This window comes from Perissodus microlepis, chromosome 16 (genome assembly GCF_051167445.1).
Source record: "Perissodus microlepis isolate ML-2025 ecotype Zambia chromosome 16, ASM5116744v1, whole genome shotgun sequence".
Classification (NCBI taxonomy): domain Eukaryota; kingdom Metazoa; phylum Chordata; class Actinopteri; order Cichliformes; family Cichlidae; genus Perissodus; species Perissodus microlepis.
Genome location: NC_140476.1, coordinates 6,163,959 through 6,189,699, shown reverse-complemented (window position 1 = coordinate 6,189,699; position 25,741 = coordinate 6,163,959). Strand labels below are relative to the sequence as shown.

The window sequence follows — 25,741 nt, the reverse complement described above, 5'->3', positions numbered from 1 at the left end:
CAGTGTTGTGTAAGTTTGTTTTGCAGTTCTTGCCCAACGCATTTCAGCCTTTTCTAATTAAATATAAAAGTGTCTTTAACAGTATAATCCGTTAAGCTGTTATTCCCTTAAGACACAAACTGAGACCAGCTGAGCAAATAAACAACAAAAATTATGTCACGTTTCCCATGATTGAACATTTTTGGAGAGGGGGGGGACTTATGGAAATATGACGCACGTTTCTCATAAAGACCCTGCAGGAGTCGGTCTCACTTTTGTGTTTGGTGTGTGTCACGGCCTTAAACTGCGTTTACAAAGCCGACAGGAAAAGGGCTGGACGCTGGATGGTACACGGTGAAGGAAAAACAGCAGGCTGCAGACAGACACTCGGGGATGTTTAACAGGCCTGGGAGATAAAGTTTCTCCAGAGTTGTGTAACACACCTGCAAAGGAGGGCAAAGAGATGACAGGTCAAATGTGGGGAGGAGAAAGGAGTAGGAGGTGGTTGAAAGAAAGAAAAACAGGAGATAAGACAGTGTTTTCTTTTTTTTTTTTTTTGTTTGCTTCTGACAGCTTAAACCCCCACAGCTTTACTTCCTGGGAGGACTTTAGAGGACTTTGAAGCACAGTTTTTAAGCACAAATAACTTAGTTGTAATGATTTGCCTCTGGAGGAGGGGTTTCTCCTGAGATGAATGTAAGGATTGATATATGATTTACAGTTTGACTTTATAGATTCAGTATTGTCTAGCTTATAAAATGATTTCATTTGTGTTTTGAATGATCTTCTGGGCACAAAAATCCCGCTCAATAAAATGACTCACGCCACCTGGACTCAGTGAAGCTTGCAACATTTTTTTTAAACTAACATTCCTCCTCTTTTGTCTTTTGTTGTTGTTTTCCTGACTGCAGCCAGAGGAGTTGGAGGCTCTTCATTCCCACACGTTCCGGGTGAAGACTTTCAAGAAGGCAAAGCACTGCAGCGTCTGCAAACAAACCATCATCCAAGACGGATTCATCTGCCGAGGTCAGTCACCTGTCCTGAAGCTCCCACATCAGGACTCACCCCAGCAGCTCTCCTCGTGATGATGACAGAATTCAAGCAGAGTTATGCTCGGTTAACGGTTTTTGTTGATGAGCCTACCTTTAGTATCTTTCTTTTTTTTTAATTTAACCTTTATTTATACAGGTAATCCCATTGAGACTCAGTCTCATTTAAAAGAGACCTATTTTAGACAGCATAATAACGTTAAAGCAATAAAAACAAAACAATGAAATTGTAAAAATTGTCTAATATTTGTACTCATTACCACTTAGCTAGAAAGCATTTCAAAGAGTTTCAGTTTGTTGCCTATGTGAGCCGAGCCAAGCATTGTTTTGTAGTTAAAAGCCGGTAAGATATAAGATCTTATCTTAATCCTCCTTTTTTGTGGTTAAGATAATATTTTCAGGGTCCAAGGTTCATATACAGTCTGACCTACCATTTCTGGAAGAGTTGACGAACAAAAATTTGTTCAGCTCACTTTGATTGGTCAGACTTACATACTTTGATTTTCAGACAAGGAAGCAGATCTTGTTATCCATACTAGTGTGCATTTTGTCCAGAAGTCCTCATACTAAACAGTTGAGTTGATTCCCTGCTTCTACAGTCTGAACCATGTTACCATTTCTGAAACTACATATACGACGAACACCTGAAGGAGCGTTTCCACTTTTAGGTCCCAAGAAGTGTCATATTCGAAGCAGGCAGGCACGACTACAGAGGCATAAACACACCTGACTTTGGGGGGAAACTCCTTGGAAAGTTTTTGCTTTCACTTGTTTGTTACGGTTTTGAGCAAAAGCTACTGAGTTATAGTTAAAATACACCCATTTACGATGTGTAATACGCACCTTACAAAGCCCCCACCAGCACATGTTATACATCTACTTCTTCACAACAGTTGTAATAGGTCGCTTAGCTTCAAGCACTAATAAGAATTTACGCAAATTATCAATCCAGACAGTTTTAATTAGAATTCAGCAGCAAACTGTGTTCACTGATGATGGGTTCCAGAGGTGTTGCTGAGTCCTTGTCGTGATTTCCACTTTAGAAATACGTCTGTTTTTAATAAAATACCACCTGAGTCCACTCAGCGCTGGCTTTCAGACTCGTCCCTAAATTCTTTACCGTTTCAGGCTTTCAATTTTCAAATAGAAAATGAGCATACATTTTTGCCACTTGCATGCATTTTTTTCATTAAACTATAGCATTAAAATGATTTACAAATGATTGCATTATGTTTTTTGGAAACAGGCTGCAAAACACTTTCGTTAGACTCCTAATCTAAACTCTGTTTGATCACTTAAATCTCCCCGAGCTAGAGTTAAGAGGCACACAGGGATGGTAATAATAACTGCTGCAGTCAGGAAAACATTGAAGGCAATATCTGTTACACATCCGTCAGTGGTCTAAATGAGAGGTCATCCAAGGTTACTTGGGGTCGCCTTTGTGCAGGGATTTTGTCAGTTAAGTGACAGAGGATGGCAGAAGAAGCTCCAGGAGGGTTAAAGGTTAACAGCTTCTCAATTTCCTTAATGGTGTTTACTGAAGAGACAATGTGGTTGACTGACGGCTGATTGATTTGCATCGTTCCATCGGTGCAGTCATTATTAATAGAATAAAGATGGAGGCATGTTTTCTCATTTAAAAATATACACTGCAGGGTGTCTCGGTGTTAAATGGATATACTAACATAGCCAGGACCGGAGCCCTTCTGAGGTTATTTTTATGTTTTTACAGTTTTTTTAAAACCTGAAACTACTGCGATAGGCTTATAACATAAAATGTCAAACAATCGCAGGAAAGAAGCTGAGACGGAGTAACCGACGTTAATGTGGTCACCGTTTTCTGACCATTTCGACGCAGTAAATCTTTTCGGTCCAGTGTGCAGAGCAGGATAAAAACAAAAACGGAAGAATGTATGACCTCGGCCTGCTTGGCACATCGTGCTGTAGTGGAAATGCCTGTTTTCACTCCGATAACGCCAAATGAATCCATGCGGAAAAGGCTGGATGTGTGGGTTGGCACACAGTGGGGGGGGATATTTAGTTTGCATCTTCCCAAAACTGACACAGTCTGGGTTGATGTAGCTTAGAAAAACATGAACATTACTTGTTTGTTGGTATCTTATCAGCTCCTCAAAGGCAGTCTGACATATTATTGTGCAATGCTCATGTTAAAAAAGTGCCAAAAGCTCAGGATACTGTAAGGTGTGGTTATATCTGCTATTACATAACAAATAGAGCAGAAGAAGAGCACAATCTTTTCCTCAGTTGCGATACTAGAGCAGGTCTTTAGGTGACTGTGTCTACTGCAAGTATAAAGCAAAATGATGCAGGAGCAGATTATGCTGGCACAGTAAAGTCTTCTTTTCCGGGATCATAAAAGGCTTAGAAAATAATTGAACTTCAACACCTGCTTTATCCTCTGATCTAACTTGTGCTTCCAGGTGTTCTGAATGTGTTTGGTGGGATAATTTATGTAATTAAATCTTCACATTAGCCTTCATGTTCCGCATAGGATGCTGTATTTCACAGGAGCAAACTTGCATCTGCTGCTTATGCAACAATAACAACACGTACTGTTCAAAAAAATGTTTCTGGGCTACATTTACAAGCCTGAACACTGCTGTTGGATGAGAGGGTGGAAGGCTAAGTTAGCTAATTCTACAAATCTTAGTAAGCAAACTACATGTGTATGGGCAATATACATAGATTATTGCTAATAAGTGCTAATTAACAGACAAGTAAAATACTCAAAAAAACCCAAAAAAAACTGATGTAGAAGCCTTCTTGAATGAACCGTCTCCTGTAGCAAACCTTGTTATTAGCCAAATAATTCCATTAAAATGCCACAAAGATCTCCATTGGTGCACTTTGCAGTGATCAGCAAATGATAAGTCATTCCCCAAAAAGATTTATTTCTATGTGACACACACTCACTGCTGCTGTCAGTCTGTTCTGGTTAAACAGCATACACTTGTGTGTGGAGACAGCCCTTAAGTGTTCTCATAAACTGACACAGGACAGCACCTGGGACCACCGCCTGTAAGATATGATTTATTAGAGGACTAAACCATCATGGCAAGGCTTCACTGGACTCTATTTTGATTTAATTTACCTCAGTATAATTCTCTTCCCCTACTTGTATCTGGCTTTGGTCGTGTGTGTGTGTGTGTGTGTGTGTGTGAGAGACAGATTTACGATGACAACACAAAGTGAACAGGAGACAGCTGTCTGCTCAGACAGCAGACGTCTAGCAGTCTCCGTTTTTCCTCTTCCTTCGTTTGTCTCCATGTCATATGATTCATTAAATTCCCATTTTGCCAAAACTAGAAGCAACGAGACAAGGATGCAGAATATGGTACCCAGATACATTTAAAGTATTTAGACTTAAAGAAGCACTCAGATGATTTTAAGAGAGCTAAGAGCTCGGGCTTTGGAAACACTTGAAAAGTGTATTCTCAGTGTGTAAAATCTAAATACATAATCTGTTGATTTCATTAGGGTAAGCTTAGTTTCAAGGTATGCATTTGCTGTAGGGCTTAAATCTGCGACTCTCCACCATTTGACCTTAGAATTGAAGGCGCTTCTCAGATGAGAGGTCTTTCTTCCAAGCTCCTTAGACTATATTGACCTGGATGACTGAGAACCTTCACAGACATAATACAGTGGGACAGTATCAGGTTTAAAGATGATAAAAAGTGAGACTGAGCTGCTACAGAAAACAAAGCTGCTGTTATAACCTATGGTTTCTTTTTGAAATGACCTTTATTGGCAGAATGATTGTTGTCTCGTTCAGAAGACGTACAGCTCAGCACATAAAATTTCCATCTATCCATTGGAAGTGTCAGGTATTGCTTTTGAGGAGTCTGATAGCTTGACAATAAAAGCTGTCCTTTAATCTGGTAGTCCACGCAGCCATCCCTCTATGTCGTCTGCCCGACGGCAATAAAGAGAATACCTAGCTATGATTCTCCTGAACACAGACACTGTTTGGAGGAAGCTCATTTCTGCCACTTGTATCTGTGATCTCATTCCTTTTTGTGCAAAAACAGAGCACACCATTCTGTAAATCGTTCCCACATAGTTTTAAAATGCGTCTTGTGGCAGTAAAAGTCTAAACAACCACCATATTTAATGAAAATGTTTAATTTTGTCCTTATGCAGCACTGACGAGCACCTAACAGGAAAGCATGTTGCTAATGCAGGACGTGGCGGTCCAGCAGTCTTATTGTGCTGCACCCAAACCACAAATGACTTTGTCCTTCTAATGTCAGCAGCTTAAAAACCTACGCATGTGTTTTTAGTTCTAGAAACATCTCGTGCTCTTTGCTAAAGAAATCTGTCTTTTGATCCTTTGACCTTCAATCAGAATTGATGAGCATAGTGCTGAAATTTGAACAAAAGTAGTCAGCTGGAGACCTTGTGGACACAAAATAGACAAATGTAAGTGTCAGTGTGTCTCGTAACGCCGCTTCAGTGTAAAGAGGTTTTTGGGCAAACGGTAATGAGCTTTAGGTGCTGATTGTGCACATTTTGCTGCATTTTGATGGAGGCGGGCCAGCTGCTTCCTCCCTGCTTCCTGTGTTTCTGCACATGTAACCAAACAGACATGAGGATTGTTTTCGGTGTTCTCATCGGACTCTCTTCCAGATCGTGAATAAGCCGATTACCCAACATGTGTTAAATGGTTGTTCAAAACAAAACCTCCACTCCCATCGCCCTGCAGTACCTCCCTCCCTGTTTCTGCTCTTGTTTACCAACACTCTCCAGTCACGTGGTCGCGTAATGGCAGGAGCACCTCCACTTCCTCTCTCTTCAGCAGTTGCTAAGATACAAGGTGTTAGTTACTTCGACAATAGCATGTTGACGCAGGTCAGGGCTGAAATTTTCCAGTTAAAAAACAAAACAAAAGAAAAAAAGGCCCTCTGTTTTGGTGGGCCTGCAGGCAGGAACTGGCTTTTATATTCTTTCACAGAGATGTTCGTGTGTAGTACATTAGAGCTGCTATTGTGCCCTTAAAAGGTAAAATCCAACTGAGAATTTGGCAGAAGAGTCATAGGCACTTAATAAAACTTCTGCAGCTCCAAAATATTTTTTAGAAAATGGTGAAGGTTTGATAAGAAGCACTTTTCTGCAAAGAGTCCAGCTCTGCGACTCCTTTGTGACTGCACAGGGGTCCCCTCCACAGACCAGAGAAAATCTACTATAGCAGGTGCATGTGTGTGTTTGTTACCAAGGGAGAGTGAAGGTTATCGTTGCTCTGTTCTTGACTGCTTAGCTCACACAGCTGGTATGTAGCAAACCCCAGTGAAGGTAAACACACGCACACACGTCTCACACATCAAGTATGCACACTTATCACACATCAAGCAAACATGCGCACATGCACGCACAACTAGAACTGCCTGCACGTGGAGCTGTACACTGATGCTAAGAAATTCTTAGGCTGTGAAAACATGTGTTACAGCATCGTGTCAAAATGGGCTCATTACTCACCAGCAGAGTAACATCTTACTTCAGTTTGTGCAGCAAGTGCCCAAGTTCACATCAGATGTACGCACGCATACAAACCGTACGAAGCTGTGATGCCGTGCTTTGACAGAAGTCATTGGCTTAACGAGGAGAGCAGATTGATGAAGATGATGGAAAGCAACCGTCTCCCTGTCAGATGTCGTTATACTAATCTGCTAAACTGATGGGACAATGATTTTCAGTGAGCAGTGATCAGGCACATGGGCTCTCTGCGCTGTCAGAAAGAACGGGGTTGATTTTGTTCAGATTTAGTTTCTTCTTCTGAAACCTTCACACTCTGTAACACTCACACCTGCTCTCTGATTAGCTTCTTGTCAGTTCTAAGAAATCTGCGCACATTGCTTGTTGTTCAAATAGACAAGGAAACAAACCACTCTACGAATCAGTTCATGCAGTCAGGGAGCCACCAGCTGGATTGATGGAAACATTACAACCGTATCTGATGCTGTTCAGTTGAATGTAATCTGTCCCTGACATACTGACATTCTTTATGTTAGCCAGCAGGGGGCGAGCCCGGCTGTAAAAAGAGGTAAAAGAATCCCTGATGAGTTTATGCTGTTTTAAATTTAACTGAATAGAACGTGATACGTGATACACTTTTCATTATTTACACTACTGCGCTAAAGTCTTCAGATGCCCATTATTTCCTTATGTTACGTGTTAAGGCAAAAACAGGGTTTAGACAATTCTAACAAGCTTGAAAGTCAATATTTAGTATGAGCACCTTGATTTTTCAGCACAGCCTGAACCCTTCGAGGCATCTTATTGTAATTTCAAATAGTCTTCAGGAATAGTTCTCCAGACTTCTTGAAAGACATTCAAAGCTCTTCTTTGGATGTTTCTGCGTTTTTGTTCTGTTCTCTGTCAAGATGATCTCAAGCTGCGTCAATAATGTTGACTGATAGTGTTCCAGTGTGTGTTTTTTCTATCCAGGTGTGCTTTTACTGCACTGGCAGCGTGTTTGGGGTCATTGCTGTGCTGAAAAATGAAGCTGTTGCCAATCAGATGCTTTCCAGATGGTATTGCATGGTGGATCAAAATCTGATGGTGTGATGTTCACAATTTTATCAGTGTTAACGAATGATGATTCCACAATTTTAACCACAAATTTCAAATTTGGACACATCACTCCGACAGACCAGACCTGTTGCCACTAATGTGTAATTTGGCATACCCCACCCTTTCTCCCCGTTTCCCTTAGCTTAATGAAGTGAACTTAGCTTAACAATTGCTTCTTGACAGCCGTCCTTTCACTGAGACACTTCTGATGAAGCTTCAGTGAACATCAAACGGATCAACTGAAGATCCAGAAGACTCTTTCAGGTCCTGTGTCATGTCTTTCCTGGATTTTTTTCCTCTTCTTTTTCCTCTTTCTTAAGAACATGACTTTCAGATACTGTTCATTTGCTGTAGATAGTTTTTTTTATTATTTAGGTCTCCCACACTCCACACCATACTGAGATATGCGAGTTTTCAGCTTTGTAGATGCAACCAAAGAAATGTGAACATGTCATGTGTTTTGTGACAGGCTGCTACTAACAAAGCCTTAAGATGCAATTTAAAATTGATTCTTTGCTAACTTGTCTGTTATGTGTAGCCTTAACAGTGGTTCATCCCTCGACTTAGGTGCCAAATTTATGCCTGACTGATTCTTAAGTCTTAACCAACAAAGGATCATTCCTCTGAAAATAATCAGGTGCAAAACTGGACTGAAAATTGGAGAAAAAGCAGCCATTGTCCAAAGAAAACCTTTGAAAGTCCTTCAGAAAGCCTGGAGCACTGCTGCTCAGGACCACTTTAGAAAATTCCAACAAACTGTGGCTCCTTGGGTCATGATTAGGGTAACCAGCTCCCAACAAACTGAAGAGCAAAGAGTTTGTGTTCATCTGTGGGGTTTCAGAAGGGATGCACAGATCAGCACGTCACTTTTTGAGGCACACATTTCTTACCAGATGTTCACTTTTGTAAACCAGAGGCAATGAAAATGTGAGACAATTGATAAAAGCGCCGTGCAGTCCGACAAAAAGTTGGACACCTCCCTAATCATGAGCCGCCATTAAAAAAACCCCTCAACGTTTTGAAAAACATGGCAGATTCAGGGACTTTAGCAACCACCAGGTGGCAGCAGAGATCTTTGTTTCACACTACATCTGCTGCAGACAGTAAAATTCCAGAATTCTTCTACAGAAACTTAAATCCTGAGTGTTTTCCTGTGTTGTTTCTCCATAGCTGCACATTGTTTTAGGGAAACAGCTGTTTCAACAAAACAAAGTCAGACTAATACTCACAGTGAAACACACACAACCAGACACAAGAGTAAACAAACAGAAGTCCTGTTTTGTCAGGAAGAAGCAAACTCATGACACAGATCTGAGTCCATGGGAACTCTTGCTCAGGATTTATCCAACTCCCCTGCAATGTTTGTGGGGATCTCCCAAGTTAAGAAACCCTGAGCAGCTGAATGAAGGTGGGGCTTTACCCGCAGAAACCCAGCACAGGCAGGGATTTTAGCTCGGGAAAACATGTGGGCTGAATGATGACACCCTGTGTGAGTCAAAAGATGGATAGAGGTGGCTGGGTGCCGATAATTACTGACATTAATGCTACGGTACACAGAAAATGCAGCAAGTGCACTGCAGGTTGGTGCAAGCAGAGTGCATGTGTAGACACATTCATAGCATTCTTTGCACCACGCAACAGGGATCAGGTGGTGAAATTACGAAATTTACCGCAGGTTTTCAAGCGTCTGGAACAATAGAAGATTTAACGCTGTCGTCTGTGGAGTCACTTTTGTGACAAGATAATTGTTTTGTCTACAATATTCAGTTTTTAAGACAAACTCCAAAATGAGTGGTTGGCTTATGGATGATTCTGTTTATTTAATGCAGTTAATTATGCAACACAGCATGTATTGTTACTTTTGCTATTTTATTGCTATTTCGATGACATTGCTTGGAAAAAAAATTTCAAACTAACAGCGAGATTCAGCAGTTTTTCTCCACAAAATGCACATAATTACATGGAAAATATATATTTTTAAGCAGGTTAAATGTTATATATCCCACCTGCATTTGCTAGACATCTTCATCATAAACACTGAAAGTCACATCTCTTCAGTGTTTACAGGGAAAAAAAAACATTACAGCATGTGTGGGTTTTGAACCACTGAGTAGACATTCTTTCAAGTAAAAACACCCAGAGATGCCAATTCAAACACACTTGCTGTTTACAACCTATAAATGGAGTTGAAGCTGGGGTAGAAAACATGTTTGGTTTTTTTTTGTTTTGTTTTTTGAGTGGTGGGGGGAGGGTATTTAAATGTCTTTGGCCAAAGAAAAAAACAATTAAAAAATCCATAATTATGTTTGAGTGGTCTGAGGGGGAACCCAATCTCCTGAGCCTACTTTGGGCTCTCTTTTCAAGCTTCAGAATTTGTGTCTCTGTGATACTCTCCTCTCATGAAGTAAGGAAGTATAAAGAGTGACAAACCCCACAGAAGATGCAGTGGTGCAATTTTAATTTTACCTGATATAAAAAAGTAAAAGGTGTAATGTTGTGGGAGACCTTTCTTTTTAAACACTGCAGCTTTAAAAGTGTGTTTGTTCATGAATATTTTATGTAAATACAAAACACCTAACTGAGATTCCAAGATTCTTTTTTTTCATGAAGCTTTCAAAATGATTATTTTGTCCCCAAAAGTTTCTTGTCACTGTGAGACTTTCCTGCACACAGTGCTGCTATTTTTGTCCCCCTGGCACGTTGGGATCAGGCCGTGTGTTAAGGCCGTGTTAATGCATCACAAGGCTGTTTACTGACCTCCAAGCAGTGAGATTCACGATGAATGGCTCGTGACTCATGTTTGGTTAAAATAGGACCTGGAAATGCCTACCAGTCCAAAATGTTTCAAACTTGGGCAAGTAGAGTGTCATTTAGCATGACAAAGACATTCTTGTTTTTACTTTAATAAACCCACCCATCCATCCACCTTCACGTTTTATCTTGTAGCTTCGCTTACAGTGTAAAAAGAGGTGTAAAACTGATGAAAAAAAACATTTAAGGAATCGTGATTTCAGGGATTTGTTGTGTGTACACACACGAGTGATGTAGAGTGTATGTTAACGCATCATATGTACATGTGTTGGTGCTCACGTGTTTGTGCATGGGAAGCAAATGAAAAAAGGAAGGATGGAGAGAGTGAGAGTGAGGAGGGTGGAGGAAGAGGAAATTCTCCAACCCCTGCCCCTCTGATTGTGTTGTAAAGGGGTCCAGCCCAGCCCTGTGGGACTGTACGCTCATTCCAAGGGACCAGGGGAAGGAAATCACCCGCCTCTTTATAACCCTTCTCTCCCCCTCCCTCCGATGTCGTAAAGCATACCACAGACCCAGAGTCAGATAGCAGCCGGCGTTCCACACTCGTCATCATCTCCTCATTTTGATCGACTTCCATCCCTGCTGTCCTCTCATCTTCTCAATGATTGATATGAGCAGTTGTTGCACCCCCTCGCTCTATTACTCATCCTCTGCACAGATGTCTTTTTTCTCCAGTATCTTCTCTCTCCTCATCTTCCATCCCTCCTCATCACTGTGCTGCTTTCCTCCTCTCCCTCCTCTCCTCCCTCCAGCAGGAACATTTCTGCTCTGTTTATTCTCCAAAGCACCGACTTCCTAACAAGGTAAAGCCCAGCCTGAGCACTCCGGGCTCCACGCTTTCACACCCAATATGGAAGTCTTACTTCTTCCCACGTGGCCCAGGAGAGTTGTTTACGGGGGACGGTGCTGGACATCGTCCTGATGGACAAGCACATGGCTTTTATGCTTATCAAGCAAAGTGTGTTTGGTTTCCACACATATGAGAACATTCCACGCGACTTGTGTCACAGCTCATCACATGTGCAGCGCTGAAACACGAGTCTACAGAGCGTTAAAGGGATCCTGCTGTGCTTTTCTTATTTTCTGTCACATATATGCTCTTACAGTGCGGGATGCAAGTATTAAACATGGTCAAAATTTTAAATGATGCCACCTGTGACCTAACGCTCAAGCTTCGCACTGCTCTAAAGACTTTGATTCTGACAGCTTTTTGTAATCCTGGCTCTTTATGTCGTCATTGTGATTGGATATCCCTGTTATGAGCATGTCAGGCACACAGCCTCTGCTATAGGCACAGAACTCGCACCTGTTGTTCAAACCTTCTGCTCTAATCAGGAGAACGCTGGTTTAAATGGAGGTGTTCAGGGCACTAAAACATCTGCACCACGGTCCAATATAATGAAAAGGATTATTTTGAACTGCAAATACTGCAAAACTGCTCAAAAACAAAATATGTATAATAAATCAGTTTTAAATGATGAAGGTGAGTTATGACTAGCAACTTCCTTCCCAGCTTAGCTAGAAGGGACTCCAGTTAGCTCCAAACTTTGTCAGACCAGTAGTATAGGACTCAACATTGACCATATAAGGGCAGATCCCAACAGCACCACATTTGCTAGTCATACTAATGAGTGAAGCTTGGCCTTAAAGGGAGTAGAGCTTGTTTGAGTCAGTGTAAGGACAAGGAGAAGGTTAAATCAAGATTACTTTATGACTGTTAATCATGGAGAGCTACTTTAGTGGAGTCTAAGAGTTAAAAAAACAAAAAACACAATAGGTCCACTCTGAATTGTTTTTCCACCAATAATTAGCTAAATCATTGTTTAAGCTATTTATCAAATATTTACTGGTTAAACTTTTCTTCTTACTTTCTTACTGTGGCTTTGGGAAGAGCGCCCGATCCATTTAGAAGCCATCATGGATCTCTCCAGTTGTATATGGACATGAGCTTTCTTATCCAATGAGCATTCCCGTTTGTCATGAGATTACACAGATGCACGTTTCTGAACATCGAGGATTCTCATCTGCTATACGTCACCATAAAAGGCTGATGCTGAAAAACACTTAAGCTGATGAAGAAGCTTACGTGATTGGGCAGAAAGCTCCGACCCAGCTGCAGGGCCTCACTGTGATGACATTTTTGTTATTTCCAAAGTCAAAAATCGATTGTCAGTCTGCACTTTTAAGCCAGTGTAGCCTGCTCAGAAAACACGAACATCTAAGAGTCCATGACAAATCGGCGAGATTATACAGCATGATTTAAAACTGCAGAGCCTCTGTTAAATGGGCTTTGTGGGCAAATTGTGTCAGCAATTGAGATTTTAGTACTTTGCTCTGTTTTACATCATTGTATGGGCAGTTATGGCGGATTTTGCTGTGGTTTAGATGGAAAAAACAATAAATTATAAGAAAATAATGATTCATAGCAATTTTGATCATGAAAGTAAACATGACAAAAGCCAAGCAGAAGGTTTACAAGCTCCCACGTGAGTTAAGAAAACAGTCTTTGCGGGAATCAACAGTCATCTAAATGAATGTGTTTCATTATTTTTGTCTGGAGTCGATCTCGGTGCTCCCTGACAGATTATGTGAGTCATGCTGTAGAAGCAAACCTTTCCAGTTTCACTCTGGGAACTTTCTGGGATGCGCTGTGCATCCCGGTAGGATTTCATGGTGCCTCCCAGATTTGAAGGCCTCTAATTAAGAAGTCAAAAAAGCCCCCCACGTGTGCAAATATAGTCCAGCGAGCGCTTAAATAGAAACTAAATGCCTCTGCATGATGTAAGTACACTTTTTGGATCTAAAAAGGAAGCGTCTCACTTTCTCAGGTTTCAGTTTGTAGACATACTCTTGTAGCACACTGAAATACCAGTGAACACATATTTTATCTTACATTTATCATCTTGCAGCTCACATTCAACTGTGTTGTGCACCTGATGTAAATAATGTTAATAAAGTTCTCGTATGTTAATTTAACCCTAGATTGATTTCAAAACTGATAAGTAACCACTCCTAAACCCCTAACTTTTCTCTCATTCCAAAGAATATAGGGTTAGATGTGAAAGAAAAACTGAAGTCTCCTGAAAAGCCTTGTAGGTTGTAGCTTAATCCTTACAGTTGCTGCTCAGAGAACATGACCTCTGATCAAAGTAAAAGTAAAGAGTTTTGCGTAGCTTCTCCGCATCCAGGCCATTTTTCATTGCTAAAGGCAATAGGACTTCTATTTGATTCATGAAGACATTTCAGCTCTCATCCACGAGGCTTCTTCAGTTCCAAAACTGATGGAGAGTCTCAGGTTTCAACCCCTTATGATGTTGGCCTGTTTTTAGGTGGTCCTGAGAGTTGTTCAGTCACTTTGGTCTGCCACGACCACAACAACCGGTCGCGGTAGATGGCCGCCCCTCCCTGAGCCTCGTTTTGCCAGAGGTTTCTTCCTGTTAAAAGGGAGTTTTTCCTTCTCACTGTCACTCAAGTGCTTGTATATGATTGTTGGGGTTTTCTCTGTTTCCTCTCTATTATTGTAGGGTCTTTACCTTACAATATAAAGCACCTTGAGGCAACTCTTGTCGTGATTTGGCACTATATAAATTGAATTGTGTTTGGGGGTTTGTCCCCTGGATGTGTGGCCTTTATTGACTCACATAATTACAGGGTGGTTCATCATCTTTCAGGACCACATCCAGGGTGACACCTCCACTAAACTGTGACTCTCCATCAGGTTTTAGAACTGAAGAAGCCTGCACCAAAGGCAGCTGTCATCTTTTAAAGCATTTAAGACTAAAGGTAAAACATCAGGTGTTCTTGGCCTTGATGACTTGAGCCTCTCAGCAAATAACCATTGGCTTTACTGTCAGTGTCCGATGTTTGGCTGTAGTGCCACATCATGTCTTAAAAATAAGATTCCTTGAAAACAATGTTGAATAATCACTGACAGAACATTTACTGAAAAGCTGTGCGGGCGGCCATGATGCTGTTCCTCAGTATCCTTCTTGAACTTCTCATATTCTTTTTCATTGATCATTTTTGAGAACAAAATGAAATGAACAAAAAACAAATGTCATTTTTGGGTGTATAAAACATCAAATGTAATTCACCATGAGGGAGACTCAGACTCATGAGATCGCAGTCTGGATACCAGATGTTTTCCTACTGAGCTAACTGACCAACACACACACTCAGCCACACCATGACTGCTGACATCAGAGAGGCCACAGCAGTCCCAATAAGAGCACCATGTGTCACAGGATGAGATAGAAGATCATTTGCATGTATTTACGTGTAATTTACACATTGGAAACTTGATATTTAAACAAGAAAACGGCATCTGCTAATAACAGTCTTTAAAAAATAAACGTTGTGTGACAGTTTGATCAAAACCATTTCATAACCAAATAAGTTTCAGTCAAATTAACTCTTAAAAAGAGACGTGTGCATTAACCTTCTTAAATGCACTGGTTCTCAAACTTATCCTGGCATTTTACAAGCCGGAAAAGAGTTCACACCCCTGCATTTTTATCCAACATTAAAGATACCTGCTGCAAATTTAGCAGTATGTCATTGTTTTAGCGTAACCTGCTTTAGAACCGACATTCGATTTTGTTCATGCACGTTTGAAATAGATTTTTATATTGAAATTAAAAGATGACTTCTAACTAAACTAAGTGTGTTTGTTTAAAAGACAAAATGCTCAGTCTGAGCTTTTCTGGCAACCAGAGTAAGTCAGCTGTGAAGAATGGTACGCAATAGGCGCCACTGCACCAACAAAGTCTTGTTTATCTCCTTAAATTCATAGTTTCCACAAGCTTATCTGCTGGAAAACAGTAGTTTTCTCCCAATATGTTGGGGGAGAAGCTGCCCCTGAGTTCAAGTATCTTGGGATTTTATTCACGATGATGGAAAGGAGCTGGGCCAGTGGGTTGGTGCAGCATCTTCAGGAATGAAGATGTTGTAGCAGACTGTCATGGTGAAAAGTGGGATAAGTCAAAAGGCAAAGCTTTTCCAGCTACCAGATCTATGTTCCAACCCTCACCTGTGGTCATGAGCTCTGGGTAATAACCAATAAGGCAAGGCTGCGAATACTAGCTGCCTCCTTTTAGAGGTTTTTCTGGGTTCATCCAACAGGTTCTTCCCTCAGTCTCACCTTCCACCTCTGGTCTTTTTACCTTTTATGTTGCAGATTTGTTTAAGCCTGTGCAAGTGCAAAACCATTCACTAGTTGAACTTGGCCAAGAAATGTCAAGATATGTCTTTCACACAAGCCTGGGAGAATTAGCATTGTATCAAGTCTTTCTGTGTTGTCTGTATGTACTAAACTGCTGGCCCCAGTGGAACACTGACTTGACATTCATAGAGTGCAGCTTATAAGAAGGAGGGTCGCGCAGAGAAAACTCCACGTGGTTTTAGAGCTAAAGGAGTGTTTCAGGGATATCCTGTATGATTAATCTGTATACATCAGAGAGAACATAGTGTTTAGGAAGCAAGAGTAGAGGAAGTATAGGGTTCAGGAAAACACTGCACTGCCACCATAACATAATACAAAACACACAATCTGACTCTCACACAATGTCAGGACTGGCCACCTCCCAGTTTCATATCAATGACTTGACAACTATTCACAACAGATATTACAACTGCTTTGAAGAATGTGGCTCGAGACAGGAAGAAAAACTCATTACATAAGGCGTAGAGCGTTCCAGTAAAAGCATACAGCCTTCTCCTTTATTTGGAAAGCCTACACCTCGGCACGCTGAGCTGTGTTTTGGTTTTCTGTCCTTCGAGGGAAGCTGAGAATTTATGAGCCGCTGGTCCAGGTGCTCTCTCTTGTTGACCCTTATTGGTGGCCCAGTGGGAGTCCACAGAGAGGCCTTGAGGACAGAAGGGGAGCTGTGAAAACTGTGCAGAAATTCTATAGTTAAACAACTTCTTTAATCTTTGATGAAATTTTCGAGATCTGCTTTAACCATATACTGTACTGGTGCAGTGGCTATTTGAAGAGAGTGCAACTGAGGTTCATTTTTTTTATAGCTGCAATTTACTGATATCACCTGAATACATCTCATGCAATCAGTCATGTTTTAGAAAATGTTTAGAAAAGATGACATCTTGCTAAAAAAAACACACATGACTGATTTCGACGCTCTTGTGTGACACAAAAGATAACGGCTGTTTCATTCAGTATTCTGAATAAAGTTTGAGAGGCTTTAAAAAAATCCCAGAAGGTTCCTAGGAGAAAGAGCAAGGCTTATCTCTAGAAGGTGGTCTTAAAATCCAGGAGTAACCCAGGAAAAATTGGGGTGTTGGTTGGAATGAAGCAGACAGACGTGGATTTTTATTGTAGCAAAAAAGGTGAGAGAATTAAAATGTTCAAGAGGTGGAAAGTTTCCAAAAACAGGAGGAAAATCTGTCCCTGATCTTTAAAACGGTGCCTCAGATTAATATTCTGGAGAAAGAAATTCAGGAAAACTGAGTAATTACTCCAAAAAGCTGATTCTGTTAATCTGGACGTAGCGTTTTCAGTGGGAGAAACGTTTCGTCACTCATCCAGGTGACTTCTTCAGTTCAGCTGACTGCAGGTTTCCCCAACCGTATAAACAGTACATTTGCACAATGACTGAAAATAGCACCACTGAAGCTGGGACTGAAGAAGTCATTGGATGAGTGACGAAACGTCTCTCCCACTGGAAACGCTGCGTCCAGATGAACAGAATCAACTTTTTGGGATTTCCTTACTTGGATAATTGAGCATGCATCAAGACTGATCATTTGTTGTTTGGGACTAATGAGTAACCTAATATTTTCCAGCTGCAGACCTCGAGATAAATCAGATCTTTTAACTTCTTGTGACAGTCGTGTGGTCAGTGTAGGACTCGATAACTGGAGGGTGGCCTGTCGCACAAATGCACAGACGGCTGAAACATCCTGACTCATTCATTGCACTGAAAGCTGTTTAGTCTGGGAGACGATGAGTACCGCAGCCCAAACTCTCACAGTGGTTTCTTTATTATGTGCGGCTGAGTTTGTTTTGATGTGTATCTGTAGATTTTGAGATGCTTCAGTAAAAAGGTCATCGCACTGGTGATGATTTCACTTTAAAAAGTTCATTTAACCGATGACACAGAGATGAGATCTCTCACTGTGCGTTATCCTTCACAGCAGTGAATTCTAAGCCTTTGCTGGGAGTGTGAGCTGCTGTGGCAGTATCAGCCTGCTAACAGCAGATACTGTTTGACTTTGACCACAGTACAAACATTGTGGAATTTGAATATACCTCTTGCTTTTTCATGTCTTCTTGACAGCTGCTCAGCGTCATCACTCATAATGCAACACGCAGTCTGAATTTCTCCATAATGTTCAAAAGCTTTTTATGATCTGTGGAGTTAATTGGTTTTTCTCTCCTTTTCTCTTTTTCCAGTGTGCCGAATCGCATGCCACAAGAAATGTGAAGTCAAGGTAAGAGTCCTAAACAATTTGCACACATAAAAAACCCCAAAAAGGAAGGCAATGTCATGTTTGCTGATATTTGAATGTTATATTTAGTAATACCTTCATGCATCAAGTGAATATTGCTTTCCACATGAAGGAACATGCGAAGGGCTGAATGTTCTGTTTATTTGGAGCCATCTACTCTTTAAGATGTGCGTATGTGCACATATACATGCAGATGTTGAGATAGGTGGGGTTTGGGGGGAGTTTATGTTCTGCAGAAGAATCTTAAGAATGTCTAAACAAGGACTCTTTGTACCAGAATCTGTTTATGTTGGATGAGCTCTTGCGTCTTGGAGATCGTCCCCGTGTTCTAAAAATAAAAGACCTCTTGGTGGAGCTGGAGCTCGATTAATCATGTTGTGCGAAAGCAAAGAGCAAGAAAATGGGAGGGAAAACAAAGAGAAGCTGGAGTTTGTGCTGGATAATTAGAAAGGTACAGCATTCATTTAGGGTTTAGGGCAGGATTTGCACACATACAGCACATACCTAAACACACACCCTTCATCTGGTATCCATTATTGGAAATGGGTGCTAGTTGCCAGCGTTGCCCACTCTGTTTTACACACAGGAAATGCCAGGGGCGCAGGGCAGGCGAGCCACGCTGAATAAGAGGCGGTGGGTTTGGTGAACCATGTGAGGGAGGTCTCCAGTGGAACATTATTAAACAAAATGGCTGAAATTATAAGACCTGCGTGTGATTCCTGTCTCACTGGTGACTGCGTTTCAATATTATAACCTTTACAAATGAGAGTGCCAGTTTCTTAGGATGGTTTAAAGTTTTAGTTCACCAAAGCTAGTGAGAGAGCAGGTGCAAGGGTTCAGGTTTAATTCCACAGCTCTAAACAACCTTTAAAATATAACACATCCACCATCACCCAATAGATAATGTAGCCAGTGACCTCTATGGAATAGTCTCACTGCTGTTTGAAAGAATGTGTGACCTTTATCAGTTTTTTGATTAATATAATAATAAATTTAGGATCGTCAGAGAAAAATTCTCCCACTCCTACAGCTTCCTCGTGTTTATTAAGCGTCACAGACGGTCCAATCTAATGTCTCTTATTCCTCCGTCATTAGTAATAGACTGCTTTGCTCAAGAAAGTTATTTAGTCTTTTAGCTCATGTTGTTGTGCTACATTTATTTGCGCTCAGAGTGCTTCTGTGTAAAATCAGTTTTACTCTGGGCTGATATGAAGTTGGGGAAATGGGTGCATATGGGAATATGTGGCAATTTCAGAGCTGATTCTAATTCTGACAATAATTTGTCATGCACTCAAACCTCTTCATGAATGACTTAGACTTTTTTTTAGTGGGTTTAAAGAAGCAATTTACTACAAATATGTCCAGTTAGGATCTGAGCCTCTTGTAGGGGGAAGTTAAAAACCTTTTGTGTGATTCTCTCTTAACCTTGGGTTAATAACGGTAGATGAGAGTAGTGTGTGGGTCTGAAAAGTGAAGCATCACAGAAGAGTCTTAATGCATCCTGTTTAATAGCCAGTAGGGAGTAATGCTTGTGGTTAAAAATGACTTGCAGTTATATCAAAGTCTATGGGAAGCAGACCTTTCTCTGTTGTTTCATGGTGTCAGGCAATACTTTCAGGTCATATTAAACAGGCCGTTAAGTTTTATAAATTCTGGCTATTCTATAAGAAGATTTTCCAGAATATGCTCATGAGCATGTGGTTTCAAAGTCAGATCCACCCTTCATTCGACACATCCAAGTTGCTAATCTTGAAGCTTCAAAATGACACTTTACAAACCTGTGAGTGACACCAGTCCCTCTGTCCAGCTTTCCATTTATTCTGCTGTGTGCGCCTGTTAGCAATCATTAAATTAATCAATCTTTAGCATCTACAGGTAGCTGTCTAACTGACAGCTAGGTAGGTAGCTGGGGTGATGGTAGGGTTTCAGCAAGGTTACTGTAAACCTAAATTTCATGAAACCTGGTGGAGAGCTGGAGCTTCAGGGGAAAAAAACAATGTTACTAAAGGGAAAAAGAATAACATTAAATTCTGCTGTGGATCCAGAGCTCTCACTTTAATGTTGGTAAAGCATTGGTGTTGGTTAGCGATGAGCTTCTGACTTCCCTCATAATATGTACTTTGATCCAGAGTAATTTGAAAGGGCCTTGTTGAGAAGAAATGTGTCGCTGAAACCTGCAGAAATTACGTCTTTTTCTCCTTTGTTTTCCCTGCAGATCGTGCAATTTTTTAAGTGTGATGAATGGAAGTACACACTACACGATAACGCTTGAATTTCAGGAAGCCAGAGGTCAAATTTGTTGGAGAAGCCTAGCAAACTGCCACTGTCTATATATACAAACCTGCAACTTTCCATCTCCAAAAATCACAGCAGCATTTCCTTTTCTAAACATTTCAGCTAAAAATGTCAAGGCTTTGGCAGGAAGCAATTTGCTAAAAAGCCTGAGATGAAAAACAAGGGAGTGACCGCGACAGGGTCAAGCATGATAACTATCGGCACTCAGTCAGGCCTGCGAGACCACTGGCTACATTTTTATGACTTTTTTTTTATGACATTTTTATGATTTATTTTAAAATCCAGCTAAAGCTCTTTTCTGCGACCTGTCAGCCATATATGATCTGAAATGTTAGGAATCTGAGCGCTCGAAAATAACTCAGAGGTAGGACAGTTCTTGTAAGTAGACGTTACAATTATAAATCTCCATCTGGAGATAAGAATAATATACAGCCCATATTTAACCGGGCAGCAAACAAATGGTCACAAAATGCCTCCCCACCTTCATGCCTGTTTACTCACAGCTGGATGTGAAAAATGTGTTAAATCTTGTCAGTAAAATTTTGCTTCTGGGTGATGACAGGAAAGAGCCAAAAACATCACATAGGTTGATCCTGAAAGTGAACATGAATATGTTTGCATGAAGTGATGGTATCTTTCCATTTTTCAGGCTAATTTACAAGTCTCCCTTCTTTATGCATAGTCTCCTTTGTATATATAATATATATATACTTCCTTACAAAAACAGAGAGGCTGGATTTCTGGGACTTTCGGGCCAACTTGCTGTGAAAGCGCTGAGGAAAGGTAAAACCTCAAACTGCTTAAGCACTAATTTCAGTCTAAAGGCATGGCTTGTATGCCTTCCACCCTGCCCAGCAGTTAAATAACAACATGAGTGCATTCAGACTTCAGTTCTAATTAAAATATATTTATTTTTCCCTTTTACTTAACCTTACAGGGTATTGTGCCAAGAAAACACTGCTGAAAATCAGTTCAGGACACCATCTTTCCAAAAAGACTTCATCCTAGTAAGGACTACTTTCTGCTGGGGTTTAATACACGTGACGTTGAAGGTGTGAAGTTAGAAAGAATTTAACCTCAACTAGAGTTATCAAGATCAAATTCAGGGCTGTCAGTCTTCATTTACCTGAATCAAGGTAGTTATTAAAATATTGGTTTGTTTGCCCAGTGTTTACTCCTCAGGAGATTACACATTGATGTGAAAGAGGTAGTGTTGATACCATATAGCCATCCGCAAGCACGGACAGGTCTAGAGCAACAGATTTCTCCCAAGAGCAAACTGTAACCCTAAATAAATGTGAGGAAAATAAAAATAGCGGTCAAATCCAAGAAGGATGTTGGTTAAAAACATAAATGTTAAGAATAGGCTAATAAGGACAGTAGCCTTATCATTGCCTAGCCCTAATTACAATCAATATTTAATTAACTTTGAGTTTATTTAACACCAATTCACAATAACAGTTTGCTCAAAGTGCTTTACATTGTAAGATAAACTCAACAAACAGAGAAAGAGAAGCCCAGCATTTCCCCAAGTCCCCTCTGATCAAGGACTTGGAAAAAAGTGGTGAGGAAGAACTCCCTTTTAACAGGAAGAGACCTCCAGCAGACCCAGGTTTGGGAAGGAGCAGCCACCTGCAAATCCTATATAAATACAGGAAGAGATTCGCTCACTGTGCATTATTTTGTCACTAATGGTTGGTTGCTAGTAGACAATCTACTAGTGTAATTACTACTCCTTTGTGCTATATGTCAATCAACAGCATTCTTCACTTTCATTGGTAGTTGCTTTAATTTTTTGACTTTTTTTGAGTTGAGACAATATTAACTCCTGACCTGCCAGTACTTTCTTTGCTTTGGGTGGTCTCTTGTTGTTGGGACATCACCAGCAGTCACTATCTGTGTGGACGCCCCTTAAGGCTGCTTTATGATCAGTCTACAAAGGTCTATAGAAAGGAAGTCAAGCAAGGAATGGAATTGCTTTCACTAAAAATCTGTATCTCTATTGACAATAGTCACTAAAAGGCAAAGATCCTCTATGTACACCAAACATTGTGCTGTTTCCTTACCTTTTGAACATACCTGAGCTAAAATGATTTAGTAGTGCGGGGTAATTCTGAAGCTACGCTTAAAATCATGAAGTTACTTCTATTAAGGGGCTACTTCACTTTATAGTACAGAAATAAACTGCAGTGTCCTTGCTCATAGTAATAAAGGAACCTGCCATTCTGTGTATTTGTGTGGCTTCAAATATAGTATTTGGTGTATGTTGTGTTATACAGCTGAGCTGTCCACTCGAAGTTATTTGGTTTCTCTGATCCTTGCATGTCAAGCGTGTTTTGAGAAGGAAACCACCGTGTTCCACCATTAATCAGGAGCAACGTGGAAGAGCGTATCATCTCTCCGTCTCTCTGTCTGCTGGTGTTTTCGTTCCGCTTCTCTGAAATGATGAAGCACTTGTTTTGTCAGCTCCTGAAATTCTCAGAGCGCATGCTTTGAAACTGTGGAGAGAACTCGTACGTTTCTTTGTGCTGGCTCGCTTCCACTTTGTGCTTTTGTTATTTCAGATTTGTTGTTTGTTACCCTTTTAGTTCCTTTCACTGAGCACATCATGTTGCAGTTTGAGCTCTGTTGTTGCTGCTTGGAGCTTCCTGATGGATGTGCCCTTATTCGGCTCATCAGGTTTGCCAAGTGAAAAGCTGCAAATTGCCCTTTGTTTCATGAAAGTTGCAACATTATTACTAACACTTGATTCCTTTCCCATTCATCAAGCTTAAATTGTGTTACTGAGCATTTCAGAGTATAAATCGATTGAAATAATAGTCAATGATAATAAAACCAGTAGGTTCACTTGCAGCATTGAGCCTCTTACATAAATATTCTCCTTTCCAGGAAGTTTCTGGATCTTACTACATACCACTGAGTTCAACAGTCATTCTGGCACCGTCTGCCTGTCAGTAGCTACTGTTTCCCAACATTTTTAACATTTCTGAGCGATCACCTGGAGATATAAAGTTCTTGGTGCAGCTACAAATAAGACAAACAGTCTACCTTGTATTATTTATCGCCTCCAAATCTTTGACACATCCAAACACCTGTATCCACACATGTGAGGTGCATTTTTGAGAGAGATCGTCAGATCTGCAGCTGGCCTTCTCCTCACCTGGAGAACAATGTTTGCATCGATAACTGTGAAATGCTGGAGCAGTTATCTGGTTAGCAGCTATCTGGGCACTTGTTTCAGCGGTAAAACCTGGATTCATATTCAATAGCTTGTTCTGTTGTTGACCTCTTTTTCTGTTTTTTAGATGATTTTGAGATTATTGTTATTTTGATTATGCGGTTGGTTGTTTAATGAATCCTCAGAGCCCACACCCAATAAATCAAAACAAATCTGTTCTATATGGATATGGATGAACTGTTTTCAACCATGAATCCAGGTAATGAGGTCTGCATGTTGTACAGATCTGATTCTCTGGACGTTGTCCAGATGTGGCCTTTCACATATGAGGCAGACAGCTGGAGATTGATGGTCATGAGGTGGCGCCTGTGCCAATCAAGCAGGAGGCAGGACACGACGCACGTCAGCACACACTCGTTGTCTGTTAATTGTCTGAATGTATGAATCAGTGAAAGGTCAGGGCTGCAGTGCATGTGTGAAATGGCTAAGGTGTGATGGTCCAACACTTGGGTTCAAGGCGAAAACTCTGTTAACTGTAGAAACATCTGGCATGAAGTTGACGCTCCCCAGAGGGTTGATCCTACCTACTCTGGTTAGTGAGTATCATTTGGTTCAAAGCACCACTATGTCCTATCCATCCATCTTTTAGAGGAGAGGTGGGGTAAATCCTGGACAGGGTCATCACAGGGTTCACATATAGTTAGACACCTACAGCCAATTCAGACTCACCTATTACCCAACACACATTTGAACTGTTGGAGGCATACCTGGATCCATCTTTCATACTGTCTACTTCAGGAAGAAGTTGACCAAAGGAGAAAACCAGCAGTGCCTTTACATACAAATTTATTTAAAGTCACTGATTCATTTTGTTTCCCCAGCCCAGTGTATCCATGATTTAAACTTTGGAGATTATTCCACACTGTGCCAGAAGACAGAAAGAAGAAGATTCATCCCAGAATGACCCACTGCTTCCATGTGTCTTTGCAGCCAGTTTCTATTGACACACAAGCCTTCTTTTAGTTTGCATTTTTTCCCTCTTGCCCTCGAGCCTCATCCTCTCTCGTGTAGCGCTTGCTTCAGCAGTCGCAGCAGCTGTCAGGATCATTTGGCTTGATTAACCTTGACTACTGTTCCAGTTACTTCCTGTAGATACCACACATTGCCACAGCGCTGATTTATCACACAGGCAGAAACTGTGATGTGTCACCACAACTGAGCCCCAGCAAAGGTTTTTCATATTCAAAGACTGTAACACAGTCTCTGTAGCAGTTTCACTTTTAATTTCTCTTATAAATTCATGTTTCTGTTAAGACACATAGTATAACAGGTTCTTTGATCATTTAAATAAATTGAGTCATCATCAGGAAATTTATATTACTTATGGTGCTCAACCTCCTCGATGTAGAAAAGGCCTTTATGCTCTTAGTTCTGCATTGCTTTCGTTCTAATGGATAAACAAGGCATTCAAAGAAAGGGGGGAAAAAATACATATTGTGCTGTTGCTGTAAGACATTACATAAGTCCAAGTTTGGGGAGGTTTCAAAGCATTGCATTGAACCCCTTTGACAACATTAACAGCTTCCTTCATTTTGCATGTTGTGTTGGCCGTGTAGAGAGTGAGAAATGGAAGTTAAAGTAGGAGAGGGGCTGACTCTCTGTTAAGAAAACAAACGGAAGAGGCCGTGTCAGAGTTGTATAATTGTTACACACTTAGCACGCCAACCAGTTAGAGCAAACACACAATGGTGGGCTCATGACCAAAATATTCCTGCATTGGTCATGGTATCTGCACCTACTTTTAAAAAAAACAACAAAAAGAAAACAACAGCTCCTCGTCTGATCAAATGCAGAGCCAGCCAGCAGCTCTGAGGCTAATTGAATTAGCAGTCACAGGACAGAACACATGCTCGCTACTCTGTTCTCCTCCTTATGACCGCAAACGTTTGCAGGAACACAACAACAGCTCAATCATGGGATAAATCATATGGCTTCTAATTTGAGTGCATTTTTTGTATAAGGAGCGATGTTTTCTGGGTTTAATTTCATTGAGATTTCGACTTTATTTTCATCCTCGTGATATAAAATTATCAACTAAGTAAACATTTTTACTACAATTCAGTATTTTTTCAAGACATATTGAACTTTAGCAAGTATGCAGTTTCTGATTGCTCCCACGTGAAAATATTTAAGGCAATTGTCTGAAATTTTATGCAAAGTGAGTGTCGTCCTTGCTACATGTGCTACCTCCTGCTGTGTGCTAAAGATGTGGACAGAATTATTAGAGCTTCTGTGAAATTTAAAGGCTTTGTCATTATTTATAAGTAAGTGCTTTTCTGACACAGCATTTCTAAAATAGTTTTCTTTAGAAAGC

At 40.7% G+C, this 25,741-nt stretch overlaps 1 protein-coding gene across 15 annotated transcripts in view; it reads left to right on the top strand.

Moving 5' to 3' along the window:
* tns1b (tensin 1b) overlaps positions 1-25,741 on the top strand; it is a 193,605-nt gene that overhangs the window by 64,407 nt on the left and 103,457 nt on the right. For all 15 annotated transcript variants that reach the window (XM_084908935.1, XM_084908943.1, XM_084908945.1 and 12 more), the window contains exons 2-3: positions 891-1,005; positions 17,839-17,876. In XM_084908935.1, coding sequence (XP_084765061.1) covers positions 891-1,005; positions 17,839-17,876 — 153 coding nt within the window. The remainder of the gene's footprint in view (positions 1-890; positions 1,006-17,838; positions 17,877-25,741) is intronic.